We start from the raw sequence: 26120 nt of genomic DNA on the forward strand, positions 1-26120 counted from the left end.
GTATGGCGTCAATAAAGCACGTATGAATAGAAATAGTGATAATGCCTGCCACTGCATACTGTACTTAAAGGAATACTTCACTCATTGAGCTATTTTCAGCAGTAAAAAGTTAGTATTTTATCCAGAATTTGTTTGATAATTACATTATTTTTTGTATACAATTAATACCTTTAACAACCAATTCTTCCACTTGCTGTCGACTGAAGATGACATCACCTGTACTGACGACCAATCATGGCTCACCTGTTTTCTGGGTTTGGTTAGCAAACTGAGCCATGACAGGTCATTACCTACTTCAGTGGTGTCCAAACTCGGTCCTCGGGGGCCGGTAGTCCCGCAGGTTTTGGATATTTCTCTCCTCCAACACAGCTGAAGCTCATCAGCAAGCTCTACTAAGCCTGATAACAATCCTGTTGATTGAAACAGGTGCGTTGGAGCAGGGAAACCTCCAAAACCTGCAGGACTACCGGCCCCCGAGGACCGAGTTTGGACACCACTGACCTACTTCCTCAACACAGTTGATGCCATCTTCAGTCTACAGCAAATGGCTAAATAAGAGGTATTAATTCTACATGAAAAATAATGAATTTGTCAAATTCATTTTGGACAAAATATTAACTTTTTACTGCTGAAAATGGCTCAATGAGTTAAGTATCCCTTTACACCTGTTGTTGCTCCCCCCTGTGAATGATGAAGGACTTGTGGTTGTTAGCAGAGATGGAAAATCCAGGTCCAGAAACTAAAAACCCTGCCACAGTTTGGCTTTAGCTACAGGTGCTTGTACTCAATCGTTAGGTAAACGAGGTCATAACAAAAAGCACCTGTGGCTAAAAACAAACTCTGGCAGAGTTTTTACTTTCTTGACCTGGTTTTCCCATCTCTGGTTGTTAGTTTTTATCTTTTTTATTAAATCAATGTGAAAATATATATATTCACGAACAGAAGAGATCAATTGAGAGTCAGACTCTTCTGGTTGTAAGAGGAGGAATTGGCTTAAGTGAATTGAGTGTCCGAGGCAACAGTAATCTCAACTATTTACCATTAGACAAGGTACAGTGACTTGTCCATTCATTTCATAGACCAGCAATTTAACATATCTCTACTGGCCCTGTAACTGAAGTAGAGCACTGAACTGATTACTTTGCTCTTTCATGCTTGTGTGGTGTTATTCCCCTGACCTCATCTGAACAGTTGATTGACTTCAGGACTTTGGTTGACTGGCATATTTATATAACGTGTTGTTTCAAGATGATACAAAAATTTTGCATAAATTCAAACGTGGAGTGATTGATATCATCTGCCAAATCCACTTACAGTGTGATGGTACAATACTGACAGCAGTTTAATAGCTCAGTTAATTACTGAGTATGACATTGAATGTGGCTGGAATGTCATTTAAGGAAAATATTGGTTGTAAACAGGCAGAACAGAGAGTCTCTCTGTCACATTTTTCGACTGACAGTGCCAAAGGTTGGACCTCCAAAACTGCAAATAGGGTATACCTTGCAGTTTATCTCTAAACAAACAAGCACAATAGAGTGAAACAAAGTGCTGTGTAATAAAAGCCGCGCCAACTGAAGGGATGATGTTTCAGCCTTATACTGCACGGGTGGTTCTCAAACTGCCAAGATCAGCTTCATGCTTCCAGTTAAGCTGAGTCATCCGCATCACTTTTTAATGCTATGGTTTAATTCCCGCCTCTGCAATGTGTTTTCGTCTACGTCAGTCATTTTGCAGAATGACATAAATAAATGAGGGCAGAGCGTTTTTATTTATTGATTATTTAATTCCATTTATATATTTATTTTTGTATTTGTGTACACATTTATTTATATATTTTTCAGTCTAATTTTTTTGTTTTACAATTAATTGTAAATTAAAATAAAATAAGTTTTCATAGTCTTGTTAACATTAAAGTTAAAAATGTTAAACTAATAGCAATATGGCTGCATCTTTTAGTCATTGATACAGTCATTTCATGAAATTCCTAAAATTTAGTTAAAATTAAAAAGATGTATTGTACTGTAAAAAAAACAAGTGTAATATTGATTTATGTTGAGGTAATTTTTCTGCCACTAGATGGCATAATTGCATTTGTAAGATGTTGGGACAGCTCAGTGCATTTTTCTTTTCATATTAAACAATATCCAATCTTTAACATGAAGTAACTTCTGAAATACTGCCCATTTTTAAAATTGTAAAATACAACTTGACCCCAGTCTCTACAAATATATGCATGATCATTAAATCTATTACTGCTAAATGTTGACGTGTCTGCTGCATTGCAACTGGAATTCCCCCACTACAGGCTTTCCAAGTAAGGGGCGGTCATTAATCACGCGTTAAAAACATTTGTGGCATTAAAGGAGCATTAACACACTAATTTTGACACACACACACACACACATATATATATATATATATATATATATATATATATATATATATATATATATATATATATCTTGTTAGCATCATGTTGCATATGTGGCATGAAATACCAAACAAAGTCTAAAGCTAGAAATACTAATGTAATCCAAGGAAATGTAACAGTTCGTCAAAGGCTTTGTTGCAGTAATCAACTGATCGTTTTTATTTTAATGCTCATTGCAAATCACAATTCTTATTGCCTCCTGTCCACTTTTAGTGTCATACCTGCACTGCTACTCTTTCTTACCAACCTGTCATCAAAATTCATCACAATCACCCATATATATATTGGTGCACTCAGCACAACTTGCATATTAAAAAGAAACAAACAGTTTACTACGTACTTATAATAAGACCCCTGGTAAGTTAGAATAACAACAGCAGTGCTAAAATTGATATAATTTTGTCCTTGTGTGGACTGAAGAATATGTGTAATCACGCCTTTAGCTGAGTTGGGTATTACACTGCAGGTGTGTGATTGATTAAGATTAAATACTGCTGCAGGGGGAAGTGGGGAGGAGAGGAAGTAGGGACACAATGTATTTTAAGAACAGCCATACACCTCATGCCTCATTGTGTTTATCTGAAAAAGCTTGCTGTACAATCGGAAAGGCTGAAACATAATTATGTGCTTCGGGTATTTACTTGAGTTTCTATCCTTTATCATGATCATTCATATGTTCTATTTGACAGCCTTGTGTTAAGACTACTACTGCGCTGTATTTTGTCCTCAGTTATCACGGTCCTTAATCCTTGGACCTCAGCCATGACTGCAGCAACTATTTAGTGATTAATGTTCTTTCCTACCCATCCATTCTTGTTAAGTGTTGTATCGCCCCTCTATTTCACAATTTCTACTTGCAATATGTGAATCATTTGGCTGCAGTCTTTCAAATAAAATTGTTGGATCAATTATTACTGCATTGTTTGTCACTCAAATTATAAACGTTAGATATAAGATTTATAATATCACAAATTTTGGGGGGGCTTTTGCCTTTTAATCACGAGACATCATGTCCTCTGACCTCTTCTAATGGTCTTTTTTTGTTCATCGTGCAGCAGGCTTTACGTTCTTGAAGGACAACTGCCCAAGAAACGTAGATAACATCAATTATTAATTTAGATAACTGTTAGTGTTTAACTTAATTCCTTGTGTTCATTGCATAGAACTTTGCTTCATACTTTGTTTTTTTGTCATAATAATTCATGTGCAGTAGTTATACTTCAGTAATTGTATACTTTGATTTTTGCTATTCTTCTTTTGCTCATTTGTTTTAAATTGTAAATTTGTTATTTGTGTAATTGTGAAATATATATTTTTAAAGATATTACTGTTAAATAAACAATGATGAACATTTATTATCACCCAAATAAATAACATAAAAACGAAAGTACTGAAAATTGGTACCGTTGAGTACCGACCGGTATTGATTCCCAGGTACCAAGAATAGGAACAGTACCGGTTCAAATGTGAAAGGTACCCATCCCTATTCAGTACTCACCGATATCAAGTGCCGATACCATTAGCACTTTTGATAATTAAAATAAAAAAAAGACAACTAATAATATAGAATGACCTATACATCTCATTAAAGCAAATTTCCTTAAAATTTCATGAAGTTGATAGCAATTATATTTTTTCAATTTGTTCATAAAATATATCATGTATATAGCACACAATAAATTGAATTTCAAAAATTTGATATATAAAAGAAAACAAATAATTCAGTGACCAGAAAAACGTCCCAATCAAAATATGTGGTTGTACAACTTAATTTTAAGGAATGCAGTGAGCTGCAAAGAATTAAATTCAATACAGTAGTGCTTTAAGTAATTTAGGACTATTCACCATTTAGATAGAGTTGTGGCTACACAAGTTTGTCACAGTTTAATTTACCTGTAGTGTCTCAGTCTGACCACTGGGTGGCACTCACATGACAACGTACGTAAAGAAGAACTAATCTGACATAATTTCGGAGCGCTCTACTACTGCTAAGCTAGAAATGAGAGTTTAGAAAATGTGATATATATACAGGTACAGTGTAATACTGTAAATACAGTTTGCTGCTCTTCGCAATGTGAATTTAAGAAATACAAACTGTTGATTGCAGTATATGTAAAAAAGAAACACATTGTATATTTATTATATTGTCATATTTTTATTGTTTAATAACAGAGGTGGTAAATCCAGGTCCAGAAAGTGAAAAGCCTGCCACAATTTGGCTTTAGCCATTGATGCTAGCTAGCACTTGGGGCTAGTGCCAAACTGTGGCAGGCTTTTTACTTTCTGGACCTGGAAATGCCACCTCTGCTTAATAAACCCTTTGCTTCATTTTCCAAAGTTCCTCAAATTAGGTAATTGATTAGCAAAACTGCTCCTCCAAAAAAAAAAAAAAAGTTTGAGCCTTGCTAAGGTATTGGAGTACTCCAATATTAATTAAAAAGTTAAATTACTTTAATATCATGGGACTTGGATTACATTGCTAACTACATTTTTTTACTGGTGACTGCATCAAGAATACATTTTTATTTTTAAAGTAACCCTCCCAATCCAATTGTAACGTTGAGACAAAAACGACAATCCAATACAAATGTCACTGCTTCATACAGAAACAGCTGTAAAATAAATGTGAAGGAAGGGGGGGATCAACACCACTAATTGTCCAAACGCAAGAGCAAATTTCTTCCCATGACAATTTCTTTGGTTTCCTCTACAAGAAACTTCCACCTGGCTCAAGTTTTCCCAAGCAGTCTGTGGAATTTGCTATAAGTGTTTTTTTCTTCTTCTTCTTTTTTTTTTTTTTTTAAAGTCTCAATTCCCCCTCAGCCTGATACTCAACCATGAGAAGTACTATATATTCTTAAACTCACCATGGTTGAGTAGCAAGTAGCAGATAGAAATCATGCTGAGATGCAGAGGAGCGGCATCTATCTGGTTTCGTCTCAGGCTATTTCATCCATCCCGCCATCCACTTTCATGTTCCCTGAAATAGACTACAATTGAATTCTTGCTCGCTTTTAGTTTGTGCTGTGTTTGTTTCTCCTTAGATGACATACGACTTTGATTTTTATCGAATAATCATTTGAGATCTAATAATCAAATTTGCCGTTGTATCATCTTCAACACTTATGGCAAGGTTTATTCAATATACATTTTTTAACTCTAATCCTATACCAGACTTGTTGCTCTCAGAATGAGACCCTCCTGGGTATGCAAAGTCTTGCCTCCTTCAATGTATTCAGCTCTTCTCCATTGCAGCCGAGCAACAGATAAGATCCTCCTGTGCAAGGCTCACTTTGTATGCAATCTATCATCACTTGGCAGACACAACACAGGCCATTTCCTCATCTTTTCAATGGCATCCATGATTTTTGCATATACAGACGCTCCCCTACTTGCGAACATTCGAGTTACGAACAACGGTACATACGAACATGTCTGCGCGCATGCCCGCATGTCAAAAAATGTTCGGAAAGAGATGCTGTAAGTTAGATTTTGTATTGCGCACCTTTTTCCGAGTACTGTAGTGCTTCTTTCCACCGCTAATACCGACGCTTGGCGCTGTGAGAGCTCACCCAGCATTGGAGGCTCAGCAACGTGTCGAGGAGGAGGAAGAAGAAAAAACGCCTGTCGCTCATAGATAAAGCCATCGCACTCTTCGAGCAGCAAGACCCAAATATTGAACCTTGCACAAAGGTTGCAAATCAATTGAATGATGCCATACAGTGCTACCGCATCATTTATGATGAAAAAAGAAGAAAACTGTGCAATCATCGTTAGATCGCTTCTTTCGGCCAGTTTCTAGTAAATCCTCCAAGGAAGATACTCATCAAACTCATCTTCTTCTCCTCGACCCTCAACTTCTTCCTACATTGAAGTTACGGAGGAGGAAGTAACTTTTGAAGCCCATTCCAGCGACGACGAAGAACCTCTCATGATATAAAATCCTCCTCTTCCTCCTCCTCCTCCTCCATCAAATCCTTAAGCATCGAGTACATCTTCCAAAAGTAAGTTAAACTTCATTTTATTTATCTTATTACGTACATGTACATACTGTGTGTGTCTCTCGCTCTCTCTCTCTAACATACGTAGTACAGTACTGTACGTATTCTCTTTAAACATAAATTATAATACAAAATATAGCACTGAAGCAACTTACGAACAAATTCACCTTACGAACGATCGCTCGGAACGTAACTCGTTCGTAAATTGGGGAGCGTCTGTACACTTATCTTCAAATCACATTCTACTGTATGCTATTGTATCTATATGTTAATCATCATCATCATCATAATTGCATCTTTCTTCCTAAGATTTTAACCGCAACCATCTTTTTAGGATGCTCCCGTCCTATACAAGCAGTTTTTAAGAAAATTTTAACAATTTTTAACGACTGTTGTTGGGTTTAAACTGGCAAGGTATTAACAAAAATGTAATTACTTTGTATTTACTTTTAATGGGTTTTAATGATTTTGAGTAATGTATCTTTAACATTGAAACATTTTGTATTGTTTAGCTAAACATTGAATTGTGCATCACTAAAATGCTGCAAATGCACGGTAAAAACTTGAAAAAAAACCTAGTTTTTTTCAGCAGAAAATCAAAGTAAATTTTACAAGGAGAGTTTTGAGTAAATTTGACCAGTTTATAAAAAAAAAAAAAACACTATGCAAGGGTTTAGGACATGGACAGAAACCAACAACCTTCAGGTTGGAAGACAGCCACTCCTGTAGTGTGTTAATATTAGTGTTGTTCCGATACCGTTTTTTGGCCCCTGATACCGATTCCGATACTCAGCTTTGCAGTATCGGCCGATGCTGATACCGTACAGATACCTAAGTTTCCTTCCATTGGTTCAGAGCATTCAAGGGCCAATAGGATATGTTAGCTCGGCATGCAGTGAACATGTCACACACCAGTGAATGTCGTGCATAAGCAAGACACAAGATGCTGCATCCAAAGTCCTATCAGAATTATTGGTATCGGCATGTTACTTGTTAGTACTCACCGATACAGATACCACTGTTTTAATGCAGTATCTGGGCCTCTACCGATACCAGTATCGGTAGCGGAACAAGACTAGTTAATATATTGATGTTGATGGTGTCAGGCAAAATTCTCATACCTCCACGAGACCACTTTTTGGTCTCGTTTTGGATACACCAGCAATGCAGTGTTGTGGCAAACAGCAAGAGTGGCATGGCTCAGGTGATGAGTTTGTTCTTAACTTCTTCTTCTTCTTTTTTTTTATAAACTGGTAAAATGTACTCAAAACTCTCTTTGTAAAATGTACTTAGAATTTCTGAGTGAAAAAATGACTTTTTTTCCAAGTAAATATTACTCTTTTTTTTTTTTCTTCTTTTTTACAGTGTGGTTTGCTTTTTTTGACAATGCAATGTTGCAATGGTTGAAGAAACGTGACTATAAAACGTGGAAAACGAAAAATAGTTCATGTGAAAATATAAAGGTTAATGGTTAAATGCAATTCAATTAAGGCAATTAAAAGGAAAATGCATTTTAACATACAAAATAGATTAACATTTAGTTTATAATGAAAAAATTAACATCAATTGGATAGCAGGATTTACAATTAATTCATAATTTAAATGAGACAGGTTGGCGTCACAGTATGTATTTATTTAGATAGCTGTCTTTTGTATACTTATTTATTATTAGAATAAAAATATTGACGACATTGTGTATAGAATGCAAAAGTATTGTTTGTGTGTTACTTTTATTCAAAGGTTTTTCATGCAAGTCTCTCATTTAAATGGATTGAAACTGCTTGCACACAAATTGTTAAGATAAGCAAATAAAATAACAGAAGGAAAATCAAAAGCCACCTGTTCATTTCAGTGAATTCCAATTAAAACTGTGAGTAGATGATACCATCCTTTCAAGTGTGGACACTGCATGGAAAAAACTGAAGCAACTTGACAATGATTGTTTTGGTTTTTGGTCTTCCGAAAAGTGATGATTTTGGTGGTACAAGGATTCTGCCTGATGCCAGCGACATGTGGCTATTAGCAATGACAATAGTTTTTCAACGTATTAATAAACAGCCCTTAATGAAACTCTGAATTCATTAGAGCAGTATATGTATTATCATCCTATATATAGATGCTTGCTTTTAGTTTTGAACAGTTTTGTAAAACTAGTGACGTGTAAGGCTATCTGCTGCCTCAAGCAGGTCATAGTCCTAAAATATTCACATTATTTAATCTCTGTCAGCCTTTACATGACATAGCCCTGCAACAAGAGGTTAACAGCAAAAGCTTGGGTACAGGCTATTCGATTCAAGTCCTAAATGGGACAAATAAATCAAAGACAAGATAAAATACTCTCCCTGCTCTACTGACACTACAAGGGGAAACGAAGCTTTGCTGTATAGTACAATCTGCATTAGGGAAGGTTTTGCTGTGACAACGCTTCACGCAGCCCATTACAACATGTAATATAAGTAGCACGGTACAAATTAAATTAATACTTTTTTGTAAACTCATGTGCCAAGTCGTGAGTTAAGTAGCTCACATTTGGCCATTTTTACCATTTTGTATATAACATTTATTTGCAACAGTGTAAATGATCCATTTGTCCATCCACTTTCTGTACCGCTGACCCTGCTTAGGTCACGGGGAGCTGCAGTCTATCAAAAGACAGACTACGCCCTGGGCTGGTTGGGAATTGAACCCACATTGTGCACAGAACTCAGCCAAGTAAATTACAGTATTACACTATGAGAAAAGCCCGTAGCTCACTGAGAAGCAAAGTTTTGCGCATGTTTGCGAATGTAGTGAATGTTTTGTTTTATATAGGCCTGTAAGTGACCAGATTTCAACAGGAAGTAACCCAATTTCAACAGGAAGTGACCTGATTTCAACTGGAAGTGACCTTAAATCAACAGGAAGTGACCTGTTTCAACAGGAAGTGACCTGATTTCAACTACTACTTCTACGTGCACTACTACTACTATTACTACTACTTCTACTACTACTACTACTACTACTACTACTCCTGCTACAAGTACTACATGCGGCTTTCCACCTTGCAAGAGTCAGCAGTTCCATTCAACTTAATTCTGTGTAAAGTAGTCTTTAAATAATAACCTACGTGAATACATTCAACTTTTGTGTATAGCAGGTGTAGCAACTAGATCTGCGTCCTGAAGAGAACTACAATACATAAGCAGGAAGACTGTATAGGCAAACAGTCTGAATATCACTTCCCACTGGACTGTGATGAATGAAGTTTTCCTGTTGCAATCAATACATGATTAACAATTCTGAGTGTTACATTACAGGTACAGAATATATTGCACTATGCGAGGTCACCATAATGGGGAGGACACGCCAATAAAAGCATACTTTGTCACTTCTAGCTCAGCACATTGTTTTTCCTTGAAGACAAAGAATTAAAGAAAAAATATTGACGATAGAATAAAAAAACTTGTGATGTGAGAAAAAGCGAATTAACAGCTATAATTGCCAGCTACTTGGTGTGCAAAAGCATCAAAGAATAGCGTCTGTTTTTATGGGTGGCGAATCAGTCCACCACTCTGTCGTGACGCGTAAGAGGCTAATGACATGGCTTTGGTTCACAACACGCAGCTCCAAAATACTTGTGATGTCGCAGTGATTACATTTTAGCACATATGGAAAAACATTACTCACTGATGTTTAAATTAAATAATAAAAGTAATATTGTGTAGGGTTGTTCGATACCAAAACGATTATGCGACACTTCAGTCCTAGGGATGGGTACTTTTTGTAGTATGGATCGATTTGGGTCGGTACTTTCGAGCACCAAATTCACATAAAGACAAACGGTGCCATGTATTGGTTCCGAAGCACGTCAATCTAAGTTGTGAGAGTAGAAGAGTTAACGGGGGCTCCGGGTGGCAGAGTGGTTACCGTCTCTTGCTTTCGGTGCAGTTTGGCGTGGGATCGCTTCCCTGCCTGTGAGACCACATATATGTGTGAGTGCACCAAAAAAGACACAAAAAAAAGTAGAAGAGTTGACGACATTCCATGGCGCATTTGAACGCAACATTATACGTACACAAGCGTACTAACGTCACCCACTCGTGCTGGTTTTCACCCGCTAAAAATTAATTTCCTGGTTTGGAATCGAGTGAGATTTTTGTGGCGCCAAGCCAAACAAAATACAGTTTATGAATTATGACAGCCTCCGCGCCAGGTGGAGGATGACAATGTCCCCGGTTCACTGTAATCAACGCACGGCAAGGGAGGTGCCGGTGCAGTTTTCACTTGCTGTACGGGGAGAGTGGGCACGTGGAACCTCGGAGTTTGAACGTCTCGGAACTCGTACAAATCGGACTTCTGAGTAAAAAATGCCTAGGAATTTGAACTCATTTTTGGAGTTTGAACACCCAAGCAAAGCAAGCTAAGCCGAACGTACCTTGAAAACGGGTAGCCGAGCGAAGCCGAGCAATGCCGAATGCTTACGTTGCGGTAGTTGAGACGATGCACTGCTCATTTCCAGTCACAGCGTGAATACTCACGGAGGTGCTCCATACTCGTGAGTGCATTTGGATTTTGAAGGGAAGGTATTTTTTATTGTTATTGCACTGTACTGTAAATGTAAAAAAACATAAATAGAAATTAAAATAGTTTTTTTTTCTGTTTTTGGAGCTTGGGAACGGATTAATTGCGTTTACATTATTTCCTATGGGAAAAAATGTTTCGGTGGTTGAACAATTCGGACTTTGAACACTTCGCAGGAACGAATTATGTTCAAACTCCGAGGTACCACTGTACAGTGAAATACAAAGAATTAAATTCAAGACAGTAGTGCTTTAAGTAATTTAGGACTATTTACCATTTAGATAGAGTTGTGGCAACACAAGTTTGTCATAGTTTAATTCAACTGTAGTGTCTCAGTCTGACCACTGGGTGGCACTCACGTAACAACGTACGTAAAGAAAACTAATCTGACATCATTTCGGAGCGCTCTACTGCTAAGCTACAAATGAGAAGTTGGAAAGTGATATATAAATATATATATATATATATATATATATATATTAGAGCTGTCAAACGATTAATAATAAATCGCTTTTTCATCTACATTTTTCCCCATGCCCAGCACCAGTTATGTGGTAATTCTTTTGACATTGAATGTTATGAGGACATCTTCAACATCTTTTGATCCACCACACATGCGATGAGCTTATTTTGTCTAATCAGTTAATTACTTGCATAATTTAAAATGGAAAAAAAATGACCCCGATATTTTGACATGAACAAATATTCTAAATGTGATACGCAAACATTTATTAAATGCTTAACTTCAATGCATGTAATTATGATTATTGCTCAAACATAACCTGTGCTACCTTAAACGTAGCCATCCGCTGTCACGCCAATGCCTAATCTATGGTAAAAAATTAATAGTGCGATTAATCTGCGTTAATTCATGATTAATGCGATAATTTGTTGTGATTAATTAATCAATTAATGCTTTAACTTTGACAGCACTAATATAGATATATGTGTGTGTGGCGCCAAGTCATAGCCACAGCTCCAGCCAGCCAAATTCTAGTCAGTCCACAGCCAGCCAAGCCTCAGCCAGTCAAGCCAAGTCATTTCCCGTTAAGGCAAGTCTTGTCCTGTCACATCACGCACGCTCGGTTTAGTCCAGTCACTTCAAGTCTTGGTTGTCCTACCCACTTGTCAATAAATCACCCTACATTTACTCATTACCTCTGTCTGATCACTGAGTCTCCTTGCATTTGGGTCCACATCGTTCACTCCACCTCAAAACTGTAACACGTTTTAGTGAATAATGATAAACAAGGTTATAATTTATTTAAAATCATTTTCTAGCCACTTAATATCACATACCCTTGGGGTATGTGAACGTAAGAGTACAACTGTAAATGTACAACAGCTAAACGTCGCTTAATGACGCAAAAATGCTATGAATCGTCACCAAAATTCAAATGCACATCTGTACTCATGTCGAGAGAGGGGGAGAGGGAGGGGGAGAGAGAGAGAGAGAGAGAGAGAAAGAAAGAGAAAGAGAGCCCTTCCTTGAAAATGTCACCAGTCACTACTGCTATTACTTATTTCTTCTCTGCATAATCCTTCCAATCTCTTCACCTTTTCCTCAGCATTTTAACCCGTTTCCACCTTATGTTTTCCGTCCCATTCTTTCCCCTATCTGCTCTGTGTTTAATGAAAAGGCAGAATCAATGCGCTTGAGTCTTTCGCCAACTGAGGTGTTAAAAGAAAATCAATCTGCTTTCGGAAGAAAAGAGAGTACGATAACAGAGATACGCAAATGACTTCAGTGTTTCATGTTGAGAAGGGCCATCGGGGAGAACGGGTTGTAAAAGACAGCCATTCACTGAAATGCCCGTTTCGAGCCCGATTTCAAGTCAGCTCACTCAGTTTTGAATTGGGGCTGATTTAGAGGGTCCTCTGGTGTCATGCATTGTACAAGAGGGGGCTACGTGGTTATGCTCGTAGGTAGTAACACTCTAACGTCAGGACTTTTTCCTTCACTATGTGTTGGTGTCGAGTGAATAAGTGCATTGGTCAAAATGGTGTTAATGGTGAAGTGGGCGTCCAAAATGCCTGGCACTGCCAAATACCACTCTTTTCAGATCAAATACAAGTATTTTCAAATCAATCAAGTACTTTTTCACTGAAAATTGATATTTCATAATGTCATTACATCTTGAAATTGTAATAATAATAAAAATAAAAATAATGATGATGTTCATGATTAATGATTGTGATGGTGCTCCACCACACTACTGTCACTTCAAGCATAACAAAATGAATCATTGCACCAGTGTGATCGAATGGCGTGAGTTAACTAAAGCATTCCAATAAATATGTTAATTCCTTAATCAATTTGCTTTATGAAACTGTACTTAAAGAAAATAACGCATTCAGTTTTGTTTACAAGTTGTCCCTGAATGCACCTCACACAGCCATTACGTGACTGCTAATAATGAATGGTGACTGCACTGAACTGCATGCCAGAATTAATTACATAGTCAAAGAATTGAAAATAACAATGTAAAAACAAAATACAACGAACCTGACACAGAGACGCACTGTTTACACACAGTTTCATCTCTACAATACACAAATTAGCTCCACGCAGGAAAAAATATTTTTCCGTTTACAAAATGTCACTTTAAAGCTGTCACAGACAACAGTCTAGGCTCATAACAATGTTGTGAGCATATTATCCAGTAAAGTACAAAACACAAACAGAATATGAACACCAAAATGTTATCTATCCCGGACCGTCCAAAAAACATGTGACTACCGCATGCAGAGGTAAGGCTCGAAACTTGGAGCTTCTATGAAGTTGGTCACTTTCATCGCAGCCTGGACAAAGTTTGTCCTCAATTTTGCAAAGCATAATTTGCTGCTGCCTAAAAGTGATTATCATATCAGGAAATATATTCTAATTTCACTGAAATGATTTACGCACATGCATTCAAATCTTAGCATTCAGCTAATAGCATTCAGCTTTTCAGCATGTTGATGTCACAAATAACATTGTTTTTTTTTTAAATTAGCCTAGAGCATTGAGATTTGTATGTCATTTCAAGCTTAGGTTACCATCCTCAACAAAATGTACCAAACTGCGCCCAATGTACCAAACTACTTGAGGCAGCCACAAGACACCCACACATTGACAGCAACCAATCAGAGGAAAGCCACTTTCCATATCAAATTAAGGACAAATGAGACCCAGACGGAGCAAAGCTTATTTACACATTGAATATTAATGGGAAACCAGGCTGTTCAAAAATCACAATCATTTCTGACCAACGGAAATAGCTTGAAAAAAGGCATCCTGCTCATTTCCAACCCAAATTATATTGCAGACCCAATAAAAATACAGTATATCAATTATAAAAGAATGGGGGAAAACACGCAGGACATTTGTCAAGAGTTTGCAATAGGCCTATATGTTACTGACACGGTGACACATAAACAACATATAGTAAAAGCCGTTATATCATGAGTTAAATTAATCACTTCAATTATTATATTTAACTTTCAATCACAGAAATATGTGCCAGTAGTCTAAGCATACATACAATCGGATGCACAGATATTGCTATGCTCGTAAAAAAATACTTTACATATAAATAACATTGATATTGTCACTGATATTAGCATAACACTTAATATTCAATCTCACTGCACTTCTATTTCATGCTGATGTGCAGAGATGAAGTATGTATTGGGATTAGCGTTGTTATGAAAGGCAGATAATACTTGCAGATCTCCCAACAAATATTATTTTTTTTACAAGAGTAAACATTTTGCTGAAATACCAATCATTCCCAGTGAGCTTGATTTAATGTCGGTAATCCTGTGAAAACATGACAAGAGGACAGCTTCCCTGTCATTGGCTATCTTGGGATGCTCAAATTGAGGTCACTTGGGTTCGTGGATGCTTTCCTTTATGTCTGTCAAAACGTTGCTCATTCAATTGTGGACTGATAAGTCAAATGATGATTATATTAGCGCTGGGTTTAAAAAATTGAATAATCGTTATTGAATCGATTTTCCTTTTCGAGCCTGATATCGATTCATAAAACCATGAATCGATCATTTTAATCTTTAAAAAAGATTTTTAAAGGCCCGCTTTTTTTTCCCATCATACTGTTTTCTTGAAATTTACTGTTCACGTAAATTAAAAATTATTTTGTTACATTTATGAAAAACCTGACTTATTGCACTTTAAGACAATTCAGAATTGTGTTAATTTATTTATTTACAATTATTGTATTGAATTAGAATTATGAAAATATTTTCATCTCATCCTTGCTCATGTCAATGTTTTTGTAACACTTAACTCATTCACTCCCAGCCATTTTCACAGATTTTGCCAGGCCCACAGAGTATTGTGTTCTGTTGCTATAAAAACATGGAACCGACCAAAAGAAAGATTAGAGTCTCTTCTTTCATCAGGAAAAAAAGTACATTTGTATCTGTTTTATTACACTCTAGCTAAGTTTCATCATTATTCACAAATCTGTTGAAAACACTGGGGGAAAGAGATTTGTTTTCACAAATCTGTCTAGAACTGTTGGGAAATCAGCTTGTTTGCAACATGGTTCTGGTTGATCTCTTATACTCTGCTGCCACCTGCTGGCCGTTTTTGTAATAACTACCATTGCTTTGAGCTTTCTCTTCAGTTCAGAGGGTGCATTAAAGCCGTCTGTATGCTCGCGCATTAATATATATATATATATATATATATATATACGTTTTGGGACTATGGTAATATTTAAAATAAAACGTTTCTATACATTTTTGGAAGCAAATGAGTTAAGTGATTATAACGTGTTTCTTTCATTAATAAACTAAATAATTTAACCAGTTTCAGCCTCAGCAAAATATAATTTGTAATTTAATGTTTGTGGAGTTTTTATCTTATTTGAAATTTAGGAAAAATGTATGCCTCATAATTAATCAATATCAGATTGAAGGGAAGTGAATCGAATCGGGAAAAAAACGAATCAAACTGAACTCTTGTGAATCGAAATCGAATCGATTGAGGAAATTAGAATTCATACCCAGTCCTAGTTTATATAGTATTTGCATAGATATTTTGGCAATGGAGAGCAAGTAAATAATTGCTCTGAGAACACACTTGTTCATTTGTTAGAACATTCATCTGAATCTGTAACTACCTATTTATTGCCTTATTTCCTTGTTTCCAGTGTTTGTGGTTACACTTTTCATTATTAATGGGCATACAGTATATAATTACCCTTGTAAAGCCCATGTAGCAGAGCTATCAGCTCTTGTTTTGCCATATTCCAAATCGTACCCACTATCATCCTTTCCCCCCGGTCATTAAATTTGCATGTATTCCAATGTAATGCGATCTATACAACTCAGGCATGTCATTCGCAACCTTCCCCTTGCCCGGATCATTAGGCTAGATTAAGTTGCTGTTGCATAATCACTCTAACTTCATTGTGTTTTATTTATTTAGTGTGGATGTAATGATTCTGTCAGACTTACCGATACACAAGTGAATCATCTTGGCTCCCATTGTACTGGATCTGGAACATCCGAATACCTGGAATATTCCTCTGGAAGTGAAACTTGATCAGTGCGGTTGATGATGTGGCCTCAGCGCTCACCACCCTCTTTTCGACCCCACCCTTCACATCGCCGGTCACGTTGCTTCCATTGTTTCCACTTCGCGTGGATGTTGAAATGTCAGATGATCCTGGGTCAGGCTCCTGGATGTTGTTGGTGTTGTTAGAGATATGCGGGAGTTTAATGATAACCAAGGCAACAGTTTGGTGAGCTTCACCAGCAGGGTTAGAGGAGATGCAGGTGAAAGAGCCGGTGTCTTTGACAGTACTGATGACGATGTCCAGACTTCCGTTGGTGTAGACCAGTGTTCTCGAGGAGTTTGAAACCAGTTTGCCATCAGGAGATATCCAGTGTATTGCTGGCTCGGGGTCACCTCTGGCCTTACATCTATTGAGGAGTGGAAATACAATCAGTCAACAAAATGCACAGGTCTGAAAGCAGAGGTGTCCAAACTATGGCCCGCGGGTCATTTGTGGCCCACCATTTATTTTTAAGCGGCCCGCGGCATATACAAAACATTTTACCTACTGTAAATTCAGGACTTCAAATCGCTTTTTTTACTTGCATTCGACCCTGCGGCTAATACAACGGTGCGGCTTATCCACCAGGGGGTGAACGGCACACTATAAAGGAAGCGCAACAGCGCCAGGCAGAGCAGGGCAAACCAGTGAGCCCATATAAAGTAGGAGAGCGAACAAGAGCGAGACAATTTGCACATAGATGTTTTTAAATTTATATTAACAACTCCGGGCGTCTGTCTTCCGTGAGCACCTCCTACAGAACTGCGAGATCCCGCGAGACGGGACATTACGAGAATTGCGAAACGCTCTTTAATGGAAACACCGGCAAGTCGAAATTGTACTTTATCAAAATAGTACAATATTGCTTTTATTTTAGCGAAAAACTGTAATGGAAACGCAGCTACTGAACGAAAGGACTTCAATAGTACGCAGGAGGAAGACAATGGCACGAGAATCACCGGTAATGACTCACTTTTCTGCTATAGTAGGCTGTTTTTTTTTTTTTTTACAGTAATGTATTTTTTGTACAGCCGTGTTTTTATGAATGCATATTTACTGCCGTGTTACTGTCAGGCATTTTTGAAAATCTGACTTCATTTAGCCATTTGACGTTTTGCCTCCTCAAGCCCTGTAAGTTTTGTTCTGTTGTTATATACTGTACTACTACTGTGACCGCAGGACATGCGCTGTATTTGTGCACCTCACGAATGCTGTTCAGATGTATAATAAATAATAATAAATGGGACGCTTTGTGTTCTCAAACAGTCATCTCTGTCCTGACAATCCCCTCTGTGGTAGCGGGAACCCTTATATACCGGTGTGCTAACATTACAACACCTGCGGCTTACAGTCGGGTGCGGCTTATGTGTGGACCAATCTCGAGTGTTCCCCAAATTTAGCTAGCGCGTCTTATAGTCAGGTGTGCCTTATAGACCGTAAATTACGGTACTTCTATTACTATATGCTGTGGAGCTTTTCTAAATATGCCAAGATGCAATTGAACCATTTACAATTAAATAAGTACCAACATTTGTCTTCATTAAACTTTGGTGAGTGAAGATTATTCTTACAAGCAAAAGTAGTTTCCATCTACTTTCTGCTCTGTGTCAAGGTCCAAATTTTGAAAATATCACATGAATGATTACCAAGTAACTGCTATAAAAATGCTCTGCTTGCAACAGATTGCTCCTTTTTTTCTGATTGTAGAGATGGGATTCGGATGCTGTTCAGTGCAGGGGCTAATATTTTCTGGTGGGTTACAGAGTCTCAACCACCCAAAATCGAGGGGGGGAAATGGGGCAAAACTACAATATATAAACCATATAAAATTGCTTGGCTGACTGATTTTGGTGTGTTGGATAAATTAAAGTAAAAAAAAAAATCAATCAAAGTGACCCTTGCATTCTTCAATTCTTTGACCCGCATTCTTCAATTCTTCTGGTTGTGGACCCTTGGAGGAAAACGTTTGGACACCCCCTGGTTTAAAGGGTTAAATAATTGTATAAGTATGTAATTTATTTTGCTCCTATACTACAAAATTGAGATATATAAATAATACTTGGACAGAATTTATGGATATATGTCAGGGTATACTTACTGTATGTTATTTGTCACCAGGTGTGAATTTAACAAAATTCTCTAGTAATTAGTTTTATAAGCAATTGGTCTAATAATTGGTAACACTATATGCAATTTGTCTTGGCTGTATAGGATTTTAACATTAAATGACAACAAATACAAATAAAATAAATGGATTGAAAGATCAGTTTTTTTACTCCCAAAATGCAAATGATATACATCTTAAATATAGCCAAGTAAAAAAAAAATGGGCGAACAAGACAATTGTAGAAAGAAAAACTGTAATTTCAAGTAAGAAGTAAGAGTAAAACTCATTTATTCTCGCTGCTTCTCTTTAAAACGTTAATAATTAGTGATGTAACGATAACGTCAATATAGTGATATTGCGATATTAAAACTATCGCCGTCATAGGGCACGATATAAAAAGCAGCACATCTGTTAAAAAAAAAAGTCAGGTTGATTATCATTTGTGCAGTTTTAGCACCCTCTGGTGGCTATTTTTTTTAGTGCAGTTTAATTTTAACAAGGCATGTTTTGGCCGTTCTATGTTTAAAATCCACGCTAATGGTCAGATGAAGGGAAACGTAATATGTTTGTGAACCGAGTCATTATGTGGAGGAACTTTATGTATGTGTGCATTAGCAAGTAAGTGGCTCAATATTAAGTGTTATTAGGGATTGTAGGTGGTTTGTATGTATTGCTGTTATGTACAAAAGCACAATATTGTATTGTAATAAGTATGAGCTCTCTTTTTTTTTTTTTTTTTTTTTACAATATCGTGACCTTCCTTTTTTTACTATCGCCAACGTCCCCACAATATTGATATAATTATCGTATCGTGAGCTTTCATATCGTGATGATATTGTATTGTAATGTTTGGATATCGTTACATCCCTATTAATAATAGTTATTTATCTACCTCACCAATTTATATATTCTTTCTTAGTTATATATATATATGTATATGTATATACACAGACATGCACGCATATTCTTATACATACCTTATTTACTCAAACATTTTTTGGAACAGAAAATAAATTGATTTATTTTATAAAACACTTTTTCCCATTAAATAATAATAAGAAGAATAAAATCAACTCGTTCAACTCAATTTGGTCGTTTTAGGATACAGGAACACAACTTTTAAGTGCAATAAGAGGCAGATACATTCTTATTTTATACCTGTTCCAGGTATAAAATAACATGGTATTAATGGCTTAAAGTTGTTTTCCTAAATTCTAAACGTCATTATTTGACATTTTGAGTTGAATGTTTTTATTTATTGGAAAAGGTGTTTCATAAAATAAATGAAGACAAAGTTCTATTATATATATTTTTTAATAATGAAAAAGACCAGGTGCAATTTAAGGCACATTCTCTTCCTTTAAACATGGAGAGTGAATTACAAAGTAGCCTAGGCCCAGAATATTGAAAAAGTCAAGACAAAGTAAAGAAAGCAAGCTAAGGAGTGTCGCTCACTGTTGCCAGCCTTTCTTGGCACTTCAGGGCCACCGTACCAGCCAGGCACTAATGCTAACATTAGCTGCTAGCCACTAACGTCGGAGACTTGCGGTGTATCATAAAATGACGACGTAATTAACTAGTGGTTTCTTAGCATTATAAATTAGTGGTTAAATATACTTTCGGGATGACATTGTGATCATGTTGGTAGAAAATATGTAATTTAAATAAAAACTTCGATATATAAGCCCGTCCGTCCGTCCGTCTTCTTCCGCTTATCTGGGGTCGGGTCGCGGGGGCAGCAGCTTTAGCAGGGAAGCCCAGACTTCCCTCTCCCCAGCCACTTCAGCCAGCTCATCCGACGGGACCCCAAGGCGTTCCCAGGACAGCCGAGAGACATAGTCTCTCCAGCGTGTCCTGGGTCGTCCCCGGGGCCTCCTGCCGGTAGGACATGCCCGGAACACCTCCCCAGGGAGGCGTCCAGAAGGCATCCGAACCAGATGCCCGAGCCACCTCAACTGGTTCCTCTCAACGTGGAGGAGCAGCGACTCGACGCTGAGTCCCTCTCGGATGACCGAGCTTCTCACCCTATCTCTAAGGGAGAGCCCGGCTACCCTGCGGAGGAAACTCATTTCGGCCGCTTGTATCCGGGATCTTATTCTTTCGGTCACGACCCACAGCTCGTGACCATAGGTGAGGGTAGGAACGTAGATCGACCGGTAAATCGAGAGCTTTGCCTTTCGGCTCAGCTCCTTCTTCACCACAACGGACCGATACAGCGTCCGCATCACTGCAGACGCTGCACCGATCCGCCTGTCGATCTCCCGCTCTAACCTACCCTCACTCGTGAACAAGACCCCAAGATACTTGAACTCCTCCACTTGGGGCAGGACCGCGCAGGCCGACTTTATTTTTTAAGTTAGCCTTGGTGTCGGCGGCGTGTTACGTTGAGTATGTTTCATGCTTCATTGATATGTCAGAATGACGGGGTAAATCCATTATATGATTTGCGCTGGTGTGGCGTCATAAAATATCGATGCTGCCCTTAGTGTATTGATATATTTATTGCAACAGAGAGCACAACAATATATTGCAATATTGACTCTTTCCCCACCCCTAAACTAGATATTGCAGACTGTATCCTTTCCCACACTGATGCTAAAATTTGTTTTATCATGTTAATAAATTAAGAACGTCGCATCCTTCGATTTTTCAGTATGCAGTCCTTGGAAGAAAAAGTTAGGACAACCCAAATTTAGAGGCACTTATCGGACAATGAAGGTTAGAATTAGATACCTGAGTGACACTCTCTGCCCTTCAAGGACCCTCATCTCATTGGAGTATCTGGTTATGAGTGGGGGCTCGCACAGGAACTCTTCCTCAGGAATGGACCAAAAGTATCGTCCAGAGAGGTGCTGAGGTGAGGCGCATGTCTCCAAGTCATCCTCTCGGTTAAGCCTTCGCAGCCACAGTAGCTCACAGTTACAATGCAGTGGGTTTCCACCAAATGACAGTGCAAAGGTTGAAGAGCTCAGGATCCCAGATGTGGCCAGAACCTACAATGGAGTTTCAAAAAGTTTTTAGAGTCAAAGAACAGATGTTGCAATTAAATAAAACTTCTATTTACAACTCATTGTGTTTTATTTACCGTAAAATCCTGTGAATAAGATTTTTTTTATCCTTAAAAAAATATCCAAAACAGTCCCATAATATTATACACGTAATCATAATACTTTTTTAAAGCACATTTTATAGATGGTTACCAGTACCTACATGTAAAAGGTAAAATAAAAAGTGCCACATAAAAAAAAAATGCTCGGGTGTGCTAGTCAAGACCAGTCAAGCCAGCAGCAGCAACAATTCATGCTATCCATGACGGAGCACACAGCCAATGTTTTGAGGCCAACTTCCAATTAAAATATTTCCAAATGCAGTAATAAACTGACATCAGATGCCAACAACACAAACAAACAAAAAACATATTTACCCTGACATTCTTTTATACAGCATCTGTTACCAGCGGTCAGTGATGGTTCCAGTGTTAGAGGTTAGCACCATTAGCGGCTAGCTGATGAGCAACTGCCCCGTATATGCTGGCGAGAACCATCAGACTATTTTTCAATAGCAAATTAATAGACAGAAATTACTTTTATATTGGTAAAACTTGAGCCTATTAATAAGAGAAATGGATGTCATTTTCTGACTCATCAGCCTAGAATTACTCCGAAACCATGAAAATATCTTTGGCACTCGAAAAAAAAAGTTTTTGTAAAAATTTTAATAAATTTTATGGTAAAGTCTGTTTCATATGAGTAAATATGTTTGAAGTGATACATGCTATTAATGCAGAAGCCTTTGATGAACCTACCTGTGCTCGCTGAAAGAGAGGGTCCGGCGGGAGCTTTTGGAGTTTATTTGAGGTCACGTCCAGACGGTTGAGTTTCTGTAGCAAGGAAAATGTTCCCTCTGGAATAAAGTCCAACATGTTGTGGTCCAAACTTAGCGTATGGAGGCTTGTCATTTTCTGTTGGAGAGAGACGTACAAACTATTTCATTTTTGGGGGGATGCATTTTAAATTGTATTTAGAGTCCCTTATTTTTACAACAAGAGCACATTCGTGGAGACAAGCAACAGGAAAAAAGGTTATTGAAGTACATTATAAAGAGTGCTGTCAAAGTTTAAGCGTTATCTAATTAATTAATCACCCAAACATTATCACATTAATCATGGTTTTATGCAGATTAATCACACTATTAATTTTGAGCGCAGATGATGCTTTAGTTGACAGCGGATGGTTACGTTAAAGGTAGCACAGGTTGTGTTTGAGCAATTAAAAAAAAACATTAAAGTAAAGCATTCAATAAATGTTCACATTCAGAATATTTGTTCATGTCAAATTATTGGGATCATTTTTTTTCATTTTAAATTAGGCAAGTAATTAACTGATTAGAAAAAGAGGAGGGTGAGTGTGTGCAGTGGACAATTTTTTTTAAGACATCCTCATAACATTAAATGTCGAAAAAATTAACACATAACAGGTGCTCTTTACTTAAATTTGGCGGGCGGGCAAAAATGTTGGATAAAAAAGCCTTTTTAATTAAGCGATAAATCGTGTTTAATCAAAAGATGTGATTAATCTGATTTAAAAAATAAATCGTTTGACAGCTGTAATAAATAAAGACAAATAATTTATTCAAAAATGTGAACTCATTCATATATCAGGGCATAGAAGCTAGTATTATTTTCAAAGTAAAAATTCACGTTTTGTTGACGTTTTGCATTGTTTATCATTTCTCATATTTAACACACAAAATAAGTCAACATAAATTGTACTTAGCTAACAGTTTTACCTGAATGGCCTCCCAGGGAATTGAATCTAGGTTATTGTAACTGAGATCCAGTTCTTCCAGTGCCAGCAAGTCATTGAATGCTTCCTGGTGGATCAGTACCAGCTGGTTGTTGTTCAGAATCAGGTGGTGGAGTTTCGACATCCCACTGAATGTGTCATTGCCTATCCTTGTCAGCCGATTACTGGAATATAATCACAGAGAGGCAACTCCTGAGCAACTTTTCAACCTGCGGCATTCAAGTAATAATAGAAGCGGCATAATAAATCAAAGTTTTACCTGTTGAGATGCAGGGCTCTGAGGTTCTCAAGATCAGTAAAGGCATTAGGTGTGATGTAGGAGATGGTATTTCTGGATAACGTCAGGTCCACAAGCCGCGTCATGTTTGCAAAGTCTTTCCTTTTCACACTGAGACAGAAACACAGTATGCAGCGTTAAATGACATCATAATTATACATGGTTGCATTTCTGCCGTAGTATTTCATACTTACTGGCAAAATGGTAACATTAACTTCAAACATGTAATATTTGGAAATGAAGCTATAGATTATTATCAAAGAAACACTTGGTGAAAAATATGTTTTTGGCAGTCAACAGTCAAAATCTAGTTTTTCATTCAGTACATATGAACTCTACAAAATCTAAAAGTTTGTTTTAAACTACTGCGCCAGGATAAAATGACACTGTTCTTCTTTAATATACAAAAATCAATAGTTTCACACCGTGTTGTAAGCACTTTGCACTAGATTGCACTTTGCTTCTTGCAGAAAATATGCTTGAACAGAATTCAGAAGCAGCGTAAATTTGGCTGCATTTATACTGCAGATGTGCATTTTATTTTTCACTGTCCATTGACATGTATTTTCAGGTAACAAATTAGTCAGAATACAGATGGTTTGTATTTACTGAATCCCTGTAACAACCTGCATGCATTAATAAAATGCACCAATATAAGTATCATCATTGGGAAAAGAGAACAGGTAAGTAAACAATAATTAATATATAACATCATTTGGAACTTTTAAGAATTTGTGGACTGACTTTGTGCTTGTAACCTCAGTTAATGTCTACTCATTTAGTTGACTAGAAGTAGCAGACAAACGAGATCTTTTAATGACTATCACAGTTCAGTCTGGGCTGTTTTGTTTTTTCTCTCTCCAAGGAATTGAATGTGGCTGATCATTGGATTTGATTGTCTTTACCTTGCTTTGAGCCTAATGAGCCTGTCTCTAGTCAGATTAATTGTTTTACATGCTCTAATTAGCCCAATGTTTCGGTCTACTTGTCTCCAATATACTTTAACATTGACTTAAAATACTACGTAGTTAAAAACAACTTGCATATTATAATCACAAACTGAATATCAGATGGACACGCATTCAGATGGTTTGCTGAGACGCTTTAACTTCTCTCTGTATATTTTAACATGTTTGCAATTAACTCTTTTTAAATAATTCGCTCCCAAATATATATATTTATACGTTTTTTAAATGTTTTTTTTTTATGCATACAGAAGACTTTGATGCAGCCTCTGACCTGAAGGTTGCTTATAAGAATGGTAGTTATAAAAATAAATGCCAGCAGGTGGCAGCAGAGTATAAGAGATCAACCAGGGCCATGTTGCAACAAGCTCCTTTTCCCAGTGTTTTCAACAGGTTTGTGAATAATGATCAAACTTACCTACTGTATATTCTAATGCTAATTGCTGCAAAACGGAAACAGATGCGAATATACTTTTTTTTCCTGACAAAAGAAGAGACTCTAATCTTTTGATAGGTTCCACGTTTTCATAACAATAGAACCCAATATTTTGTGGGCCTTGTAAATTCAGTCAAAATGCAGTAAAAAAAAAAAACAAGGAGGTTGCTTCAGTGAAAATGGCTGAGAGTGAATGAGCTAACAAACATTTACATGGAAAACTTTTTTTTTTTTTACTCTTAGATGTTTTTCTTCTATGTATGCAAAAGCTGTATTAGTTTCTCTGAAATATTGTTTACAAAATGTGTCTAAATCTGTGTTATTGAGCAATTCTCCTGTGCCTGCCACAAGAGTGGCATATCAAGATGCTAACTACCTATATACAGCACAAATTTTGCACAGGTGTGTCCTGGGCTGCCCGTATTAAAAGTTTTTATGTATATCGTGCAACTGTAATGTAATACTGTATGTACTTTTCTGTGCTTTTGTGCTTTGGATCGTATAATATAAATCCACTGTTACTTCTGGATGCCAGGAAATAAAATGCAAAACTTTTGTAAGTGAAAAATATTTGATGATGATCTGAGGTCATTCTGAGTGCTCTTATTCATCATGCATTGAATTCTAATGACAAAGTAAAACAGGTGTGAGTAGCTACAGTAATCAGTCAGGTTGAAAAGAATTATGAGTCTTGTGACATTTACCTGGTGACAAAGTTGTCAGCCAGCCGCAGTTCTACTGTATACCTGTCGATGTTCGGTGGAACAAATAGTAGACCTTTCTTGGCACAGAGTGTTGCCAGGTTGGGTGACAGGATCTGACATACGCAACGCTTTGGGCAGTTCTGTGCGCGAACTGCCATGGCAACTGCCAGCATCATGTACAGCAACAGCCTCTCCATGGTCACTGCCCGTCTCAACTGGACACCTGAAGGTTCAAAAGTGACAGAGAGAGAGATTTATAACGCA

General features: G+C 37.2%; 1 protein-coding gene across 1 annotated transcript in view; it reads right to left on the reverse strand.

The window, feature by feature from the left end:
- lrfn5a (leucine rich repeat and fibronectin type III domain containing 5a) overlaps window positions 1–26120 on the reverse strand; it is a 167545-nt gene that overhangs the window by 18490 nt on the left and 122935 nt on the right. The window contains exons 3-8 of the mRNA XM_077573115.1: window positions 25857–26079; window positions 23734–23862; window positions 23458–23638; window positions 22475–22630; window positions 21403–21662; window positions 16462–16929 (exon numbers count right to left, since the gene is read on the reverse strand). Of these exons, the coding sequence (XP_077429241.1) occupies window positions 16462–16929; window positions 21403–21662; window positions 22475–22630; window positions 23458–23638; window positions 23734–23862; window positions 25857–26053 (1391 nt within the window). The 5' untranslated portion in view covers window positions 26054–26079. The remainder of the gene's footprint in view (window positions 1–16461; window positions 16930–21402; window positions 21663–22474; window positions 22631–23457; window positions 23639–23733; window positions 23863–25856; window positions 26080–26120) is intronic.

The sequence above is a fragment of the Vanacampus margaritifer genome, chromosome 1, assembly GCF_051991255.1.
Source record: "Vanacampus margaritifer isolate UIUO_Vmar chromosome 1, RoL_Vmar_1.0, whole genome shotgun sequence".
Classification (NCBI taxonomy): Eukaryota; Metazoa; Chordata; class Actinopteri; order Syngnathiformes; family Syngnathidae; genus Vanacampus; species Vanacampus margaritifer.